This window comes from Perissodus microlepis, chromosome 4 (assembly GCF_051167445.1).
Source record: "Perissodus microlepis isolate ML-2025 ecotype Zambia chromosome 4, ASM5116744v1, whole genome shotgun sequence".
Classification (NCBI taxonomy): domain Eukaryota; kingdom Metazoa; phylum Chordata; class Actinopteri; order Cichliformes; family Cichlidae; genus Perissodus; species Perissodus microlepis.
In genome coordinates this window covers 26628907-26646789 of record NC_140464.1, presented here as the reverse complement: position 1 = coordinate 26646789, position 17883 = coordinate 26628907, and the positions used below count along the sequence as shown (strand labels likewise).

Below are 17883 nucleotides of genomic sequence, written 5' to 3'. Positions count from 1 at the left end.
CTAGATGGAGCTGACGTTAGGAGTTCATCCAAAGATAATGTGGCTGCTGAGTTGACTTGCATAAGATCTATTCTGGAGCTGATAGCTCATGACATGAATGCAGTGAAAGGTGGAATTGAGTCTCTTAATGAAACTGAACAGAATCTCCCACTTGGAGGAAAAGATGGAGTAAAGATGATTGTTTCCCCAAAGCTCCAGTAAAATCTGTTTAAGTTACCTATAACGTTTCCACACAACCTCTTGAGGCTTTATAATACAGTTGTGGAGGGGTATGTGTGGGCAGGCATCTTTCTTTGGTCCAAAGTACATGCTGTCAAAGATAGTGGTGGATTAGCACTATCCAAGATGGACTGGTACCATTATGTGTTTTCTCTCTCCCAATTAGCTAAGATAAATAACTCTCCTGAGTGGAAGCTGTGCTGGGTAGTGACTGAGGAAAGCCTAGTGACTCCGACATCTTTAGAGGCCTTTTTCTCTCACAGGGGAAGACCAGTACAGGCTTTTAAACAAGAGACTTGGTTTAGAGCTCACCAGTTCATTAATACCAATCCTTATCTTACCTCTAGAGCCTCTATTTGGTATAATAAGAAATTATTAATTGGTAAGAAACTGTTCACATAGGCTAGTGAATTAAGTTGGGGGATTTATTTGGTAACCAAAGAATCAAACCGTCTAAATTCTGTGGGATCTTCAGAGAGGCACAATCGCCTGTCTAGAGGGGCTGAAGCTGGGCTGGGAGAGAGATTTGGGAATCCAGATTTCAGAGGACAGTTGGAAGAAGCTGGTTATATGTTGGTATGGTTGCTCATGCCACACGCAATCACAGCGTATCTAGTACAAATTACTCCACAGAAGCTATTGGACCCCTAGCAAACTATTCAGACTGAATTTAGTTGACAAAGACACCTGCTGGAAGTGTCAGAAAGAAGCCGGGACTTAAGTTCATATGCTGTATGCATGTGAAAAAAAATGTCCACATGTGCGATGGGATCATTAACCTTTTGAAAGGTCCTTTTCAATTTGATCTCTCGACGTCTCCCGCTTTGTGTGTCCTGAGTCTGTTACCAGATAGCATTAATCTATCTGGAAGACAGAAGCTGTGGGTGTGTCTGGCCGCCATAACAGGGTGCAGGATAATAATGGGACACTGGACGTCATCTAACTCTTGCTGCTTTAAGGAATGGACTGAAAAAAATGCCTTTATATGAACAGGTAACTTAGAGGAGAGAAGATATCTTTGATCAGGTCTCAGGTCCCTTCTTGCACTACATAGAGGATAGGTCTGTTTAGACAGATATTGTGATATGTGTTTTGTATTGGATGTAAACGTTTAGTATACCCAGAGGTCAAGCTCAAGCTAAGTTTATAAACACTCTGTTTTTACTTTTTTAAATTTTTGTTTGTTTGTGATTTTGTTTTCACTTTTGTGCGTTATGGTTTTTTAAGTACTATTCAAAAAACAGGACAGAGACTTGACTGTATGGGGATAACTATTCCTGTAGTCAATGTTTTTATGTTCTGCTGTCAGACAAAAACATGAACAAAAAAAAAAAGAAAAAAGTAATTTATTTAGAATTTAGATTGAAAAAAATCATGTCACATCTGGCCTTTGACCTTTTCTCAAAGGCCAGTAGATTAATCTGACGGTTAGTGACAACAATACTACATAAAGCTTTGTAAAACTATGTTTAGCACTGCCATTGCTTGTATTGACAATATATAGACAAATAGAGAGTGATATATAGGGATTATAAATATAATATTCCTTTGACCTTTGACCTCTTCTTCAAGGTCAAATAAGGTCAAATGTTGAGAGAATGTCTTTTTTATATTTAAAACTTTGTTTTGAATTCTGCTGCCGTTGTTTGTATTGGCAAGACTTTGGAAATGATACTACTAAATGACATGTCTAAATATCCCACTATGTAGTTGGCATCCAAAGATCATGCCACACACTTGACCTCTAATTTCAAGTCTTCCTTTCTTTCACGTTGGCATTAGAAAAAATGTGTTAAAGAAGAGAAGTAAGAGAAACAGAATGAACTGCCTAGTTAGTTAGAAATATACTGCAGTATAATATTATATAGTAAACTCAAGTTATTCATACCCGATTATTTATAAATTAGAACCTAGTATCATCCATTACCTACTCCTTTATAAACTGAACATTTGTCATGTTACCCGTATCTGATATTTACTGCATCACAAACTTCTTAAAGTACACTTAAAAAGAACAAAGAAAACAACATGAATATATACAAAATACAAAATGATTCGCATAAAAGTAAATACTGCAACACATTACAGTGCTGTGTCATTAGTTATTTAACAAAAGTGAGCTAAAATGCGGTAGCAGTGTGTGGAAAAACAAAGCACGCCCTTACAGCTTCCATAGGAATTAAAAAGGTAAGTACCGACCAGGTGCTGATAATCAAATGCAGTTGCTTAACTGATCATCAGCGAGTGTGAGCACCTCTATAAAAGCAGGAGTTCTGGCAGTTGTTTGCTGCTCTGTAGCTTTCACATGTGTTAACACAATATCGTATCAATATCTTCCAAACATCAGACCGTGCAATGCTCAGAAAAACTGTCAAAAAAAGACACCCCCCCCCCCCCCAAAAAAAAACCAAACAAACAAAAAAAAACAAAAACAAAGGTTATCTCTCAGACTCTACAGGCCTTAGTTAGCATGTTAAATGTTAAAGCTGATGACAGTATAATTAGGAACAGAGTGAAAAGGTGTGACTTGTTTATAAAACGAACAAACACCGTTTAGGTTTGCAAAGCTGCATCTGAACAAATCCTTTGGACTGACGAGACCAAAGTGGAGATGACTGGCTATAATGCACAGCGCCATATTTGGAGAAAACCAAACACAGCATATCAGCTCAAACACCTCATTACAAACTGCTCAGTTATTGCTGCTGAAGGTTATTCTACAAGCTATTGAATCATGAAGTATACTTTCCCCACTCTGCCGCTGGATTAGGTTTTGTTAAATAGAATAACACACATTCAAATCAATTCAATTTTATTTATATAGCGCCAAATCACAACAAAAGTCGCCTCAAGGCGCTTCATAGATACAGAGAAAAACCCAACAATCATATGACCCCCTATGAGCAAGCACTTTGGCGACAGTGGGAAGGAAAAACTCCCTTTTAACAGGAAGAAACCTCCGGCAGAACCAGGCTCAGGGAGGGGCGGCCATCTGCTGCGACCGGTTGGGGTGAGAGAAGGAAGACAGGATAAAAGACATGCTGTGGAAGAGAGACAGAGGTTAATAACAGATATGATTCAATGCAGAGAGGTCTATTAATACATAGTGAGTGAGAAAGGTGACTGGAAAGGAAAAACTCAATGCATCTTGGGAATCCCCCGGCAGCCTACGTCTATTGCAGCATAACTAAGGGAGGATTCAGGGTCACCTGGTCCAGCCCTAACTATATGCTTTAGCAAAAAGGAAAGTTTTAAGCCTAATCTTAAAAGTAGAGATAGTTTCTGTCTCCCGAATCCAAACTGGAAGCTGGTTCCACAGAAGAGGGGCCTGAAAACTGAAGGCTCTGCCTCCCATTCTACTTTTAAATACTCTAGGAACAACAAGTAGGCCTGCAGAGCGAGAGCGAAGTGCTCTAATAGGGTGATATGGTACTACAAGGTCATTAAGATAAGATGGGGCCTGATTATTTAAGACCTTGTATGTGAGGAGCAGGATTTTGAATTCAATTCTGGATTTAACAGGAAGCCAATGAAGGGAAGCCAAAACAGGAGAAATATGCTCTCTCCTTCTAGTCCCTGTCAGTACTCTTGCTGCAGCATTTTGGATTAGCTGAAGGCTTTTCAGTGAGTTTTTTGGACATCCTAATAATAATGAATTACAGTAGTCCAGCCTGGAAGTAATAAATGCATGAACTAGTTTTTCAGCGTCACTCTGAGACAGGATATTTCTAATTTTAGAGATGTTGCGCAAATGGAAGAAAGCAGTCTTACATATTTGTTTAATATGTGCGTTGAAGGACATGTCCTGGTCAAAAATGACTCCAAGGTTCCTCACAGCGTTACTGGAGGCCAAGGTAATGCCATCCAGAGTATGAATCTGGTTAGATACCATATTTCTAAGATTTTCAGGGCCGAGTACAATAACCTCAGTTTTATCTGAATTAAGAAGCAGAAAGTTAGCGGCCATCCAGGTCTTTATGTCTTTAAGACATTCCTGCAGTTTAACTAATTGGTGTGTGTTATCTGGCTTCATGGACAGATAGAGCTGGGTGTCATCTGCATAGCAGTGAAAATGTATGCTATGTCTTCTAATGATGCTGCCTAAGGGAAGCATGTATAATGTAAACAGAATTGGTCCTAGCACTGAACCCTGTGGAACTCCATAATTAACCTTAGTGTGTGAAGAGGACTCTCCATTTACATGCACAAATTGGAGTCTATTAGATAGATATGATACAAACCACTGCAGCGCAGTACCTGTAATACCTACAGCATGTTCTAATCGCTCTAATAGGATATTATGGTCAACAGTATCGAACGCTGCACTGAGGTCTAGCAGGACAAGCACAGAGATGAGTCCACTGTCAGAGGCCATAAGAAGATCATTTGTAACCTTCACTAAAGCTGTTTCTGTGCTGTGATGAGCTCTGAAACCTGACTGAAACTCTTCAAATAAACCATTCCTCTGCAGATGATCTGTTAGCTGTTTGACAACTACTCTTTCAAGGATTTTTGATATGAAAGGAAGGTTGGAGATTGGCCTATAATTAGCTAAGACTGCTGGGTCTAGAGATGGCTTTTTGAGTAAAGGTTTAACCACAGCCAGCTTGAAGGCCTGTGGTACATAGCCGACCATTAGAGATAGGTTGATCATATTTAAGATCGAAGAATTAATCAATGGCAGGACTTCTTTGAGCAGTTTTGTAGGAATGGGGTCTAAAAGACACGTTGATGGTTTGGAGGAAGTAATTATTGAAGTTAACTCAGAAAGATCAATTGGAGAAAAAGAGTCTAACTTAACATCAATGGTACTAAGAGTAGCTGTAGATAATATTACATCTGTGGGATGATTACTGGTAATTTTTTCTCTAATGATAAAAATTTTATTTGTGAAGAAGTTCATGAAGTCATTACTAGTTAACGTTAAAGGGATGGTTGGCTCAACAGAGCTCTGACTGTTTGTCAGCCTGGCTACAGTGCTGAAGAGAAACCTGGGGTTGTTCTTATTTTCTTCAATCAGTGATGAATAGTAAGATGTTCTGGCTTTGCGGAGGGCTTTCTTATAAAGCAGCAAACTATTTCTCCAGGCTAAATGATGATCCTCTAAATTTGTGACACGCCATTTCCTCTCCAGATTACGAGTCATCTGCTTTAGGGTACGTGTTTGAGAATTATACCACGGAGTCAGGTACTTCTGATTAGAGACCTTAGTTTTCACTGGAGCTACAGTATCCAGAGTCGTACGTAGTGAGGAGGTGAAATTATTAACAAGATAATCAACCTCTGTTGGGGTAGCGTTCAGATAGCTGCTCTGCTCTGTGTTGGTACAGGGCATTGAAGATGATAACAGTGGGTGGATTATATTCTTAAACTTAGTTACAGCGCTTTCAGAAAGACATCTACTTTGATAAAATCTACTCTCCACCGCTGTGTAATCAATTATTGTAAATGTAAATGTTATCAGGAAATGATCAGACAGGAGAGGGTTTTCAGGAAACACTGTTAAATGTTCAGTTTCTATGCCATATGTTAAAACAAGATCTAGAGTGTGATTAAAGTGGTGGGTGGGTTCTTGCTGTTGTTCATCTGACGTTGTATTTACCTAATTTTAAGACCTGGTAAGGTCAAGATAATTTATTATGTCTTGAATCATATACAAACTTTAGAATCGACAAAGGGTTTAACTTGCTTTAACATCCTAAGACCCGAACTTGTTTGCTTGTTAAAACTAAAATGACCATTTGCAGAAATTCAATCAACTGTCAGCTCACTAATAATTAACAGTGATTTTTATACCAAAGTGATATGAGCTTTTTCCCAATTGGACCAACAAACAAAAGAAAAACAAAACGATCTGTGTCTCGTGCTCAATTGGGGAACCCGATTATTCCATCTGAGCAGGGCAGGCCACCTATGAAAGAGGCAGGGAAAATATGGGACAGTGCTTTTCTATTATAATGTGAAAGAAGTTGTTTACCTTGATGACGTACTGAGGGAGTGCCAGTTTGCACAAGCATCAGCAGAGCGGCTATTCTCTGTGATATTTCTCAGAACAATAGGACTGCTTCTTGACATTTAAATAGAGCTTTGTTTGTACGCATACACACATCAAATATATTCCATCCTTCATTACAAAATCTTCATCACTACATTCGGTAGTCCTACTAAGGTGTCTGTTTATGATGTGTTTGTGCTTATAGAGTGGATGGAAACTGTTCATCTGTGAGTGGGGGGTATTTTTATTTCCCTTTACAGTTGTTGCTGTTTGCCATGTCCTGTACTTCCTTTCAAAAAGTTTTGGTCTCATGAGTTTTGATTTCTGCTGCATCAGCAGTTCACGCTGTGCCATAAGGATAGTTTCTTGGCAAATTAACACTAATTGAGAACTGTTTAAACTTCACGGCCTAACCTGAGTATTGTTGCTGACCGTGTCCACCCATTTATGGCCACAGCGTACCCAAACTTCTGATGGCTGCTAACACACAACGTAACAAAGTTTAAATCACCTCAAACTGGTTTCTGTATATGAAAGCATAATAGGTTTACTTTAAATAAATGGAAAGTTAGTACTCAGCAAGATGACTGCTCCTCTGACTTTGGCCTCATGTTGCTTACACTGTGACTTTTGTTTTACTTGAAAATCACACAAGCTAATAAAAAAAAGATCAAAGAGGGTCAAAAACCACTCACTCAAAATTGTTAAAGAAAGAAGAACAGATCAAAAACACTAGCAAAATGTTGAGTTAAGGCGCAGCAGACGTGAAGACTAAATAAATCTTGGTAGCCTATTGGATGACCTCATATTTCACTCGGAAAACCTGTAATTTCTTTCCTAAGCATCTCATCTCAGTATTTTAATGTGACCAGGAGGATTCTAATGTGCCCCAAGCTAAACGTTTTACTGAAACCATTTTCTAATGTTCAATATTCTTCTGACTCACAGGGTCCAGATCCTGTGAAAAGATTTCATAACTAGGCGTCATCTGCATGGTTTTCATGATGCTTCTTACTCCTTATGCACACCCACTCAAAAACACACACATACACACACCCTGGGTTGCATTATGTAACAGGCACAAACAGCCTGCATATTAATCATGTGTCAAATAGGTGTCATTAAGAAAAAAGAAAGAAATGGCACAAACATGAGTCATAGTGACATATTTTTTACTGATTCACCAGTTAGCCAAAGTGACAGAAGAGAAGAAAAAGTACATTTTCTTAAAAAAATAAAATAAAAATACAAAAAAATATCACAGGACAAGAAGACAAAGGTGAATTTTCCTGAGAAACTGTCACATCAATCTCACATGCTTTCCCATTGGACTCTGTCAAATAAATACTGCTCTCCCGAGCAACGCAGCTAACAGTCGCCTTGAGTGACTAAAACAGAAAAGCCTACATTTGAATTTGTACATGCAGTGTAGACAGACACAACCTACAGACCAGTTATGTTACCTGGATCGATCAGTTCTGTGATTCTGCCCATAAAAAGCAAATCGCTCCTCTCTGCAAACGTGCCAAAACCACTCTCTTCCAATTTGAATTTAGTTTTGGCAAATAAGCAGGAAGCCAAATGAAGCAAGTAGAAGGGTTGTGAATTAACTTTGTCAGGATGGATAAAAATTTGAATTTTACTGCACTGACAGAGAGCAAACAATAGTTGCTGTGTTTGAGGAGGCCATTTCCAACTAATCAGATAGCTCAGGACTTTAAACTCTAACTTGTAAATGACAAAGAAAACTGAAAATAGTTGTTTGTTTTCCAGGTCACAGACAGAGATACAGGTCTCCTTAACAGTTATGACTCATAGGTCAGTCTAGTGAGTCCATGGTGTAGTGGCTAGCACATTATATATATGCTAGAGTTGCACCAACCTCACATAATATCTGTGCTAAATTAAAACCTGCAGATTCATCAACTTGGAAAATATCAAAGGAGCTGAAAGTACTTTCTTAATCATTTTGACACGAAAGTCGATTTTACCAGGACCACAGACGTAAGTGGTCAGAATAAGACTTCCAGGGATCGATTCAAACGTAGCAATGGTGCTTCGGAAGAGGACTGCGAATTTGAGTTTAGCTATATTTAAATCAGCTGGGGATTTTGCTTTTTAACGAGCAAAGCCGAGAAACCAATGAAGTATTTCCTTTTTCAAAAAGCTTATAAACTAGGGCTCGTCACAATGAACCATCCCTTAGTTAAGCTGTGATAAACCTAAGCTCCAGGGGGCTTCCCGTGATGCACTATTTTGACCTTTTAGCTCTATGCCATTAGTGTCTTTTGTCCTGTGAGTGGGAACACTCACCCACAACCAGTTAAAGCTGGCTGCCCCTCCCTGAGCCTGGTTCTGCTGGAGGTTTCGTCCTGTTAAAAGGGAGTTTTTCCTTCCCACTTTTGCAAAGTGCTTGCTTATATGGGGTCGTCTGATTGCTGGACTTTATATTGACTTTACTATTTAAAGCACCTTAAGGTGACAGCTTTTGGGATTTAGCATTGTATAAATGAAACTGAACTGAATTGTTTAAGGAAACAGAGATCTTCATGGTTACACATGAAAAAATACATTTTTTTTGTATGTTTTCAATATGCCCTTTATGTAACTGCAGGACACGTTCCATAGCCTACAAAAACATTTATTATTACATGACTGTCTGCTCACGCCAGAGGAAACAAATATGGTTGCTGAAAAAAATTAGCATCCTGAATTGGTTCCCACAGAGTGGGGAAATACTACCCGGTGTGTGGGCTGGTCATGAATGTGACCGGTTCTTTTACTTAATCTGTAACCCCAAATAAAAATGAACATGTAACAAAGCACAACTAGCTCAGAAAGCAACAGTCACTAGCAAGCTAGTTAACGAGCCTTGCTAATGTTTACAGCTATGTTTAATCACTTCTTCTTTTTTAATATCGGAAATTGTCCTGAAAAACAAAACAAAAACAGAAAACATATCAAATTAATTCTGACTGATTTTGCCAAGTCTGGTATGTGAACAGTTGCTTGAAATATTTAGGAATCACTCTTTACCAAATGAGGAAATTAGCCTCTGACACAGCATGCGTCCTGCACAGCTGTTAGTCCGAGTCACTCCTGCCTTCATCCTCAGCCTGTAAGAACACGGCTGATGTTCATTGCCCTGGACGTGCAAGGCAATACAGACGCGGCAAAGTCCCTCTCTTCACTGGAAGACTTCCTTTGGTCTCGGAGGTGTCCAGCCAGTAATGCTTATGCACCTCAGGTTGCCTGCTTGTCTGGGTGACTCTTTAACTTGTGGAATTTGACACTGTCCAGCTTCTCGAACCTCTTGTCACAGAACTCACAGGTGAAGTTGTAGTGGGCCTCTGGAGTGTGTTTCTTCATGTGCCAGTTCAGGGATGCGCGCTGGCGACACTGGTAGCCACAGATTTCACATCTGACAGATGATGACGATGACGTGGGTGACAAGATGTATGTGAGAATGTTAATATTTGGGGCCATGTAATAAATTTAGCTCCCAGAGAGACTAGTGACTCAACAATTGCTCCACATTTTAATTCCAATATAAAGCAACAGTGATCTGAACTTCTGAGTGTTTAATTACTAAAAAGAGTAACAATAGGATCTGTTTGAAGCATTAGTAACTTACTGGAGTGGAGTTTCTCCTGTGTGGGTCCGCCTGTGAACCTCCAGGTGATTTTTGCGTTTAAATGACTTTCCACAAGTCTCACAGATAAAATCTCTAACGCCTGTAGGAAGATTCATGTTTACATTTGGAAGTATATGCAGATAACACGCAGGCAATACACAGGGGTGTCTTTTGCGAACTCACCAGAATGGATGATCATGTGGCGATGCAGATGGTTCGACAGGTAGAATTTCTTTCCACAGCCAGGGTGGGGGCAAACCTTTGTCCTTCCTTTCCTGTGAACTAGGTTCACATGATTCTACAGAGAGCAGACATTTAGATCTCGCGTGTGGAAACAGAAAAAGCTCAAATGCAGAGCACGACTAATTAACTTTACCTGAAAGCTGCTAATTGCTACATAGACTTGACTGCAACCCTCGTACGGACAGTGGAACATCTTGAGCATCCCATCAGCCTCGATCACCGGGCCTCGTCTGCTTCTCTTTGACCTGACATTGCAAAAAGGGGCAATGGACTGAGCGGCACACTAAGGAGACCAACTTAAAACAGTGACCTGATGACAATGGCATTCTCTATTTGCTTTTAAGATGATGTTGAGTACGTGAGTCTCAAACCTGCTCAGACTCCTCTGCAGCTGTCTGTCACTGCCCAGCTCCAAAGTGTCAACACTGGGCTGCAGCAGTTGTTTGTCAGTCAAACCTGCAGGGAAACGACAAGTAAATTCTTTTAGAGAAAACATAAAGACTTCCATTAGTCAAATCTGAGTGCTGGGAAGAAAATTCAAATCATTTAAGTCAATATCCAAAGTGTAAAGAAAACAAAATGCAAATCAGTGCACATTACACTCAGCTACTCTTTCTTGGTATTAGGTGTTGGCTGGATTTAGTCAGAAACTATCAGACTGGTGCTGCATGTTGCAGGAGAGCAAAAGGGATTCACACAGGTAATCTAGAACTTCCTGTTTTACAAAGTTCATGCCCACTGCGAGCAGTGGCACTAAAATGCATGTGATTTAGACATATATACACTGGCATGAATTTATATAAACATAATCAAATATATGCTTATATAACTTGAATTGACACATCTCAGTAGCACGAACATAACATTCAAGTTCTGTGTTTTATTCACATGGAAATCAATGGACGGGATGTTTACATGAAACAGGTATGATTCAAATCTATGTAAATATACTTCTCTTGAGTTTGCTGACAGTAAATAAACCCAAAACAAAAAGAGGCACTTTATTGCATGTCCAGTGATGTCAGTTATGGACATGTAACAGTCTCTCACAGAGTCAGCCAGCAGACTTAGTGAAGCCGATTACTGTAAGCATCTTTTAAAAGTGGAAATCATTCCCAGAATGGATGTGCTTCCTATTAGAACCTAAACTTTCACAAAATGCTTACAGTTTTCAAGATGCGCACAGTTGAATATTTTAATATTTAATTGCTGTGTTTTTATTAGGAACTTACAACAACTTACAACTTCAAAACTTCTTCAGAGCTTTTATGCTCATTTTTTAGCAACAAATGTTACATTTCAAACATAAAACATCAGATAATTTTAATTATGCTTTATTTATTACAATAAGACTGAACACTTTGAGTATCAAATGATCATCAAAAGACTGACAGATATAGGAACATTTCATCTCAAAGTCCAGAAATTTCGAGTTCCAAAGTAGCGCACCTGTCATGGAGTCCTCATCCTCTGCTGTTCTGATTTTCGAGTCAGCCGTGCACACCTGGTTGTAGGTGACGCCCCCAATGACGGTGCAGGTGACTTCCTCCACATTTCCGCCTCCCATGTTGAGTTGGATTCCCTCGGATGCCAGGGCTTCGTAGCTGGGGCCAGTGATGATAATTAACTAGGAACGATGGGAAATGTAGTTTATGAAAAAGAGTAACACACTCCTCCTGCAGTCTTATTTGTGTGAGATACTCGTTTACCTACCTGTGAGCCCTCCAAAGCCGTCCTCTGGTCAGGAATCTCACAGCCGGTCACCACCGTTTGCAGAGTCTGAGGCTCAAATAGTTCGCTCTGCTCTTGGACCTGCATGGTCGGTGGGACTGATAGTTCTGTCTGAGCACTCAGGCGCACTGAGCCACTCAGGCTCTGCGACAGCACCAAGTCCTCATCAGACTTGTCAAGTTCATCAGCTAAGGATGCCGTCATAACGCACTCGTAATCATGCCTAACAGTCCTGACTTCCTCTTCTCTGAGGTGTTCTTCTTCCCCTCTATCCTTACCTTGCCTCAGATCTTCAGTCTCCTCCTCTTCCTCTGTGGGGACAGAGTGAAAAGCCGCTGTGAGGGAGCCTTGCTGTCGCACCATCTCCACTTCCCAGATAGGCTGTCCTGTCAGCGGAGCATCCTTGGAAGAGGCCAGTACGCTGGCTTCAGGGGTTGGAACTACAACCTCTTCTACCTGGCTTACAGTTTCCTGATGTTCCTCAGAAACATCCACATTTTCTCCCATGTCTACAAAAAGAAAATGATTAATAAAAGGGCAAGTTGGTCATTAAGAAATGTAGGATTTACTGAAGTCTACACAACAAAACAAACACTTACAGTACGATTCTACACACCTTTCAACTGTCTGTGAGCCTCCTTCCTTCTCTTCCGGCTTACTATGTTTTTTGCTACAGACACGTCTGTTTTGACTGCACACTCTCCATCGCTGTCCCTGTTCACTCCCTCCTCATGCTCAGAGTCACTTGCCTCCCCCAGAGGTGAGAAAAGGTATTGCACAAACGAGTGGTTGCCTTCACATTGCCAGACTGCAGTGGTGGAGAAGTTGGACTGGGTCTCTAGAGCTCTAAGCTGGGGCTCGTGTGGGCAAGAGTGCGAGTGCTGCTGGTACCAACACACCAGGCTCTGGAGGCTGGACACACATTGCTTCCTGCCTGAGCGTATATGCCGGGGTGGGGGGCATATGAGATGGATGATGAATAGCAGATTAATTTTTGTTGGATAAACAGTTTATAGAATGAGATTAACCACATATCAACTAAGACTCAACACGTGCAGTAATAGCGTACATGAAAGTTGATTCCTTAGCAAAGAAGAATAAATGTTGAGTCAGTGTAAACATGCATAAAGCAAAAATATTTAAATTTGGTCACAGTTGGCTTCAAGGTGACCTTTCTGTTTGCAGAAATGCTGCCTATTTTAGATCACGCCATGGAAGTCCTGGTCTAACATAACTCTTGCACTAGATCTCCTCCACTGAGTCAAAACAGCAATGCTTCAAGTACAAGTTCACTTTGGTGAAGCAGGGATGCAAATGTAGCAAGTACTGCAGGTAGTGAAGAACAATATTGCCCTAAGCAGCATGATGGCACAACAAGTGCCAAAGTGCCACAGATCAGGATATTTATTGAAGGATTTCTCCATGCAGCACCACAGAAATGAGCATGCTCCTGGTTGCACTCAGGCTTTGACATGGAAGACATCTTCCAATGTTTGAAAATGTTGCAGACTTGGCTCTAATGACTGGTGAACGTCTGATCAGTCTGACACAGATATGACTGTTTGCTCTATGCCACAGGTTTGAAGTAGATGGATAATTTGCAGATGGAGGGTGCAAGCGTGCAGAATGAGACACCTAGGGTGTGATCTAAGAATAGTAGCAGCACTGAAAGAGGTGCACAAAGAGATCGATCCCCTTGAAAAGGAGACCAGCCGAAATTTAAAGAAGTTCTAGTTGTTTGACTGCTTTGATTACATTTCACATACAATTATGTAATTAATACTATTTTTATTTTTTCATTTTTCATAACATGTTGATAATGTTGAAAACTTGATTTTTAGTTATAAAACATTAGAAAATGCAGTAACATTTGCATTCACACTTAAACAATATGAGAAACATTTCATGCATATCCGCTTTAGGATAGGGATTTGTGTTGGGATGTGGCACTGTACTCAAGTTTTATGTTGGAATAAGTAAATAAATACTCACACACTGCTTAAAAAATAATGAAAAATGTGTAATACAATACTCTTTTTAAGTTATAACCTCAAAACTGTTCTTCTGGATCTTTGTGAAATTTTGGATCTTTATTGTCTGTGTATTTAACTTGATGCAAGCACTTTTCTCTGGAAAACATTATGGCAAGCTCCAGTTTGATACACCAAATAACTGAGCCACTTTAAACAGACTTCATTCCCAACCTCAAACCCTAGTGCTTAAATTGGAAATATTTCCATGTAATAATGGCTCCACACACCTCTTTTCTGTTTTGCCGAGACTTCTGGGGCAATCTTCTTCCTGCAACACAGAAACACATCATTTGGAAAAAACAGATTAGTCACAACAAACAAACAGTACTTATCTAAAGTTGAACTATATATCTAATTTAGTTCTGAGCTCAAATAAAATAATTATTGTGGGTGATTTTAACATCCATGTAGATGCTAAAAATGACAGCCTCAACATGGCATTTAGTCTGTTATTAGACTCAATTGGCTTCTCTCAAAATGTAAAAGAACCCACCCACCACTTTAATCACACTCTAGATCTTGTTTTAACATATGGCATAGAAACTGAACATTTAACAGTGTTTCCTGAAAACCCTCTCCTGTCTGATCATTTCCTGATAACATTTACATTTACAATAATTGATTACACAGCGGTGGAGAGTAGATTTTATCAAAGTAGATGTCTTTCTGAAAGCGCTGTAACTAAGTTTAAGAATATAATCCACCCACTGTTATCATCTTCAATGCCCTGTACCAACACAGAGCAGAGCAGCTATCTGAACGCTACCCCAACAGAGGTTGATTATCTTGTTAATAATTTCACCTCCTCACTACGTACGACTCTGGATACTGTAGCTCCAGTGAAAACTAAGGTCTCTAATCAGAAGTACCTGACTCCGTGGTATAATTCTCAAACACGTACCCTAAAGCAGATGACTCGTAATCTGGAGAGGAAATGGCGTGTCACAAATTTAGAGGATCATCATTTAGCCTGGAGAAATAGTTTGCTGCTTTATAAGAAAGCCCTCCGCAAAGCCAGAACATCTTACTATTCATCACTGATTGAAGAAAATAAGAACAACCCCAGGTTTCTCTTCAGCACTGTAGCCAGGCTGACAAACAGTCAGAGCTCTGTTGAGCCAACCATCCCTTTAACGTTAACTAGTAATGACTTCATGAACTTCTTCACAAATAAAATTTTTATCATTAGAGAAAAAATTACCAGTAATCATCCCACAGATGTAATATTATCTACAGCTACTCTTAGTACCATTGATGTTAAGTTAGACTCTTTTTCTCCAATTGATCTTTCTGAGTTAACTTCAATAATTACTTCCTCCAAACCATCAACGTGTCTTTTAGACCCCATTCCTACAAAACTGCTCAAAGAAGTCCTGCCATTGATTAATTCTTCGATCTTAAATATGATCAACCTATCTCTAATGGTCGGCTATGTACCACAGGCCTTCAAGCTGGCTGTGGTTAAACCTTTACTCAAAAAGCCATCTCTAGACCCAGCAGTCTTAGCTAATTATAGGCCAATCTCCAACCTTCCTTTCATATCAAAAATCCTTGAAAGAGTAGTTGTCAAACAGCTAACAGATCATCTGCAGAGGAATGGTTTATTTGAAGAGTTTCAGTCAGGTTTCAGAGCTCATCACAGCACAGAAACAGCTTTAGTGAAGGTTACAAATGATCTTCTTATGGCCTCTGACAGTGGACTCATCTCTGTGCTTGTCCTGCTAGACCTCAGTGCAGCGTTCGATACTGTCGACCATAATATCCTATTAGAGCGATTAGAACATGCTGTAGGTATTACAGGTACTGCACTGCAGTGGTTTGTATCATATCTATCTAATAGACTCCAATTTGTGCATGTAAATGGAGAGTCCTCTTCACACACTGAGGTTAATTATGGAGTTCCACAGGGTTCAGTGCTAGGACCAATTCTGTTTACATTATACATGCTTCCCTTAGGCAGCATCATTAGAAGACATAGCATACATTTTCACTGCTATGCAGATGACACCCAGCTCTATCTGTCCATGAAGCCAGATAACACACACCAATTAGTTAAACTGCAGGAATGTCTTAAAGACATAAAGACCTGGATGGCCGCTAACTTTCTGCTTCTTAATTCAGATAAAACTGAGGTTATTGTACTCGGCCCTGAAAATCTTAGAAATATGGTATCTAACCAGATTCATACTCTGGATGGCATTGGCCTCCAGTAACGCTGTGAGGAACCTTGGAGTCATTTTTGACCAGGACATGTCCTTCAACGCACATATTAAACAAATATGTAAGACTGCTTTCTTCCATTTGCGCAACATCTCTAAAATTAGAAATATCCTGTCTCAGAGTGACGCTGAAAAACTAGTTCATGCATTTATTACTTCCAGGCTGGACTACTGTAATTCATTATTATTAGGATGTCCAAAAAACTCACTGAAAAGCCTTCAGCTAATCCAAAATGCTGCAGCAAGAGTACTGACAGGGACTAGAAGGAGAGAGCATATTTCTCCTGTTTTGGCTTCCCTTCATTGGCTTCCTGTTAAATCCAGAATTGAATTCAAAATCCTGCTCCTCACATACAAGGTCTTAAATAATCAGGCCCCATCTTATCTTAATGACCTTGTAGTACCATATCACCCTATTAGAGCACTTCGCTCTCGCTCTGCAGGCCTACTTGTTGTTCCTAGAGTATTTAAAAGTAGAATGGGAGGCAGAGCCTTCAGTTTTCAGGCCCCTCTTCTGTGGAACCAGCTTCCAGTTTGGATTCGGGAGACAGAAACTATCTCTACTTTTAAGATTAGGCTTAAAACTTTCCTTTTTGCTAAAGCATATAGTTAGGGCTGGACCAGGTGACCCTGAATCCTCCCTTAGTTATGCTGCAATAGACGTAGGCTGCCGGGGGATTCCCAAGATGCATTGAGTTTTTCCTTTCCAGTCACCTTTCTCACTCACTATGTATTAATAGACCTCTCTGCATTGAATCATATCTGTTATTAACCTCTGTCTCTCTTCCACAGCATGTCTTTTATCCTGTCTTCCTTCTCTCACCCCAACCGGTCGCAGCAGATGGCCGCCCCTCCCTGAGCCTGGTTCTGCCGGAGGTTTCTTCCTGTTAAAAGGGAGTTTTTCCTTCCCACTGTCGCCAAAGTGCTTGCTCATAGGGGGTCATATGATTGTTGGGTTTTTCTCTGTATCTATGAAGCGCCTTGAGGCGACTTTTGTTGTGATTTGGCGCTATATAAATAAAATTGAATTGAATTGAATTGAATTGAACTATTGTGCTTTTTCTTGCTTTTTATCATACTGTTACAATGGTGGGTACTCGTATTAAATATGATGTTACAAATTGCAACATTTATTTCAAACCTGTTTGCTATATGCAGCAAATCAGGAAAGAGTTGGCTTAAGGGGAGGGGGAGTGAGAACGAACAGAGGGACTGAACTAGGGCATAAACAAAGATTATTTTTGAACAGTGAATTATGAAAATATACCCTTGTAGAGTCCAGTTATAACAGTAAGTGCCCTTTAAGATGAAAACTAGCACAAATGTGAAGAGCAATGTCTGACAGAAGAAAAGAGCTAGTCAATATACCACTCTGGTTAGATAACGTGTCTGCAGCACATTCCTACCCGCAGTATTTCTGCTGGTATTTTTCTCCACAGGTGGAGTTGAGTAGGATGAGATATTCTGCCAGCCCGGCGTCGCTCAGACCGGTCCGCCTGCGGAGATCACTCCACAGCTTGTGCGACTCTCCGAGGTACACCCTCCTGACATCGTACTTCTTTCTGGATTCCAGCCGCCTCTGCGCTCGGTCGGAGTCTGTGAGCCTGGGTCGCCCCCTACAGCGCCTCAAAACACCCTTTCCTTGCTCCCCGGCTTGGTTTGTGTCCAGGGGAGCCTCCACTTCTGCCAGCTGATGCGCCATCTTGGCCATAACAGCTGATGCTTTGATTATCCGACATGCCGGAAGTTGTGTAAGGACTCGCAGGAAACACTGATATCAACGCATTTTGAGCTCGTCTTCCTCGCGCT

General features: G+C 40.3%; 1 protein-coding gene across 1 annotated transcript; it reads right to left on the bottom strand.

The window, feature by feature from the left end:
- Positions 1 to 7369: 7369 nt before the first annotated feature.
- Positions 7370 to 17785, bottom strand: znf653 (zinc finger protein 653). The gene is made up of 10 exons (XM_084926822.1): positions 17481 to 17785; positions 14083 to 14123; positions 12439 to 12756; positions 11805 to 12331; positions 11541 to 11718; positions 10463 to 10547; positions 10225 to 10336; positions 10032 to 10146; positions 9849 to 9948; positions 7370 to 9635 (listed from the first exon to the last, which is right to left on the bottom strand). Exons 1-10 carry the CDS (start codon positions 17783 to 17785, stop codon positions 9458 to 9460), a joined length of 1959 nt encoding a protein of 652 aa, XP_084782948.1. The 3' UTR covers positions 7370 to 9457.
- Between the last annotated feature and the right edge of the window lie 98 nt (positions 17786 to 17883).

What these genes read in the sequence shown, in the direction of transcription:
- znf653 (XM_084926822.1), bottom strand. Translation starts at nt 17,785, where the DNA reads ATGGCCAAGATGGCGCATCAGCTGGCAGAAGTGGAGGCTCCCCTGGAC. An exon ending in TACCAGCAGAAATACTGCGG is followed by an intron (nt 14,124 to 17,480) that starts GTAGGAATGTGC and finishes TCTGTGTTGCAG; the next exon opens with GAAGAAGATTGCCCCAGAAG. An exon ending in ACAGGAGAAACTCCACTCCA is followed by an intron (nt 9,636 to 9,848) that starts GTAAGTTACTAA and finishes ATCATCTGTCAG; the next exon opens with ATGTGAAATCTGTGGCTACC.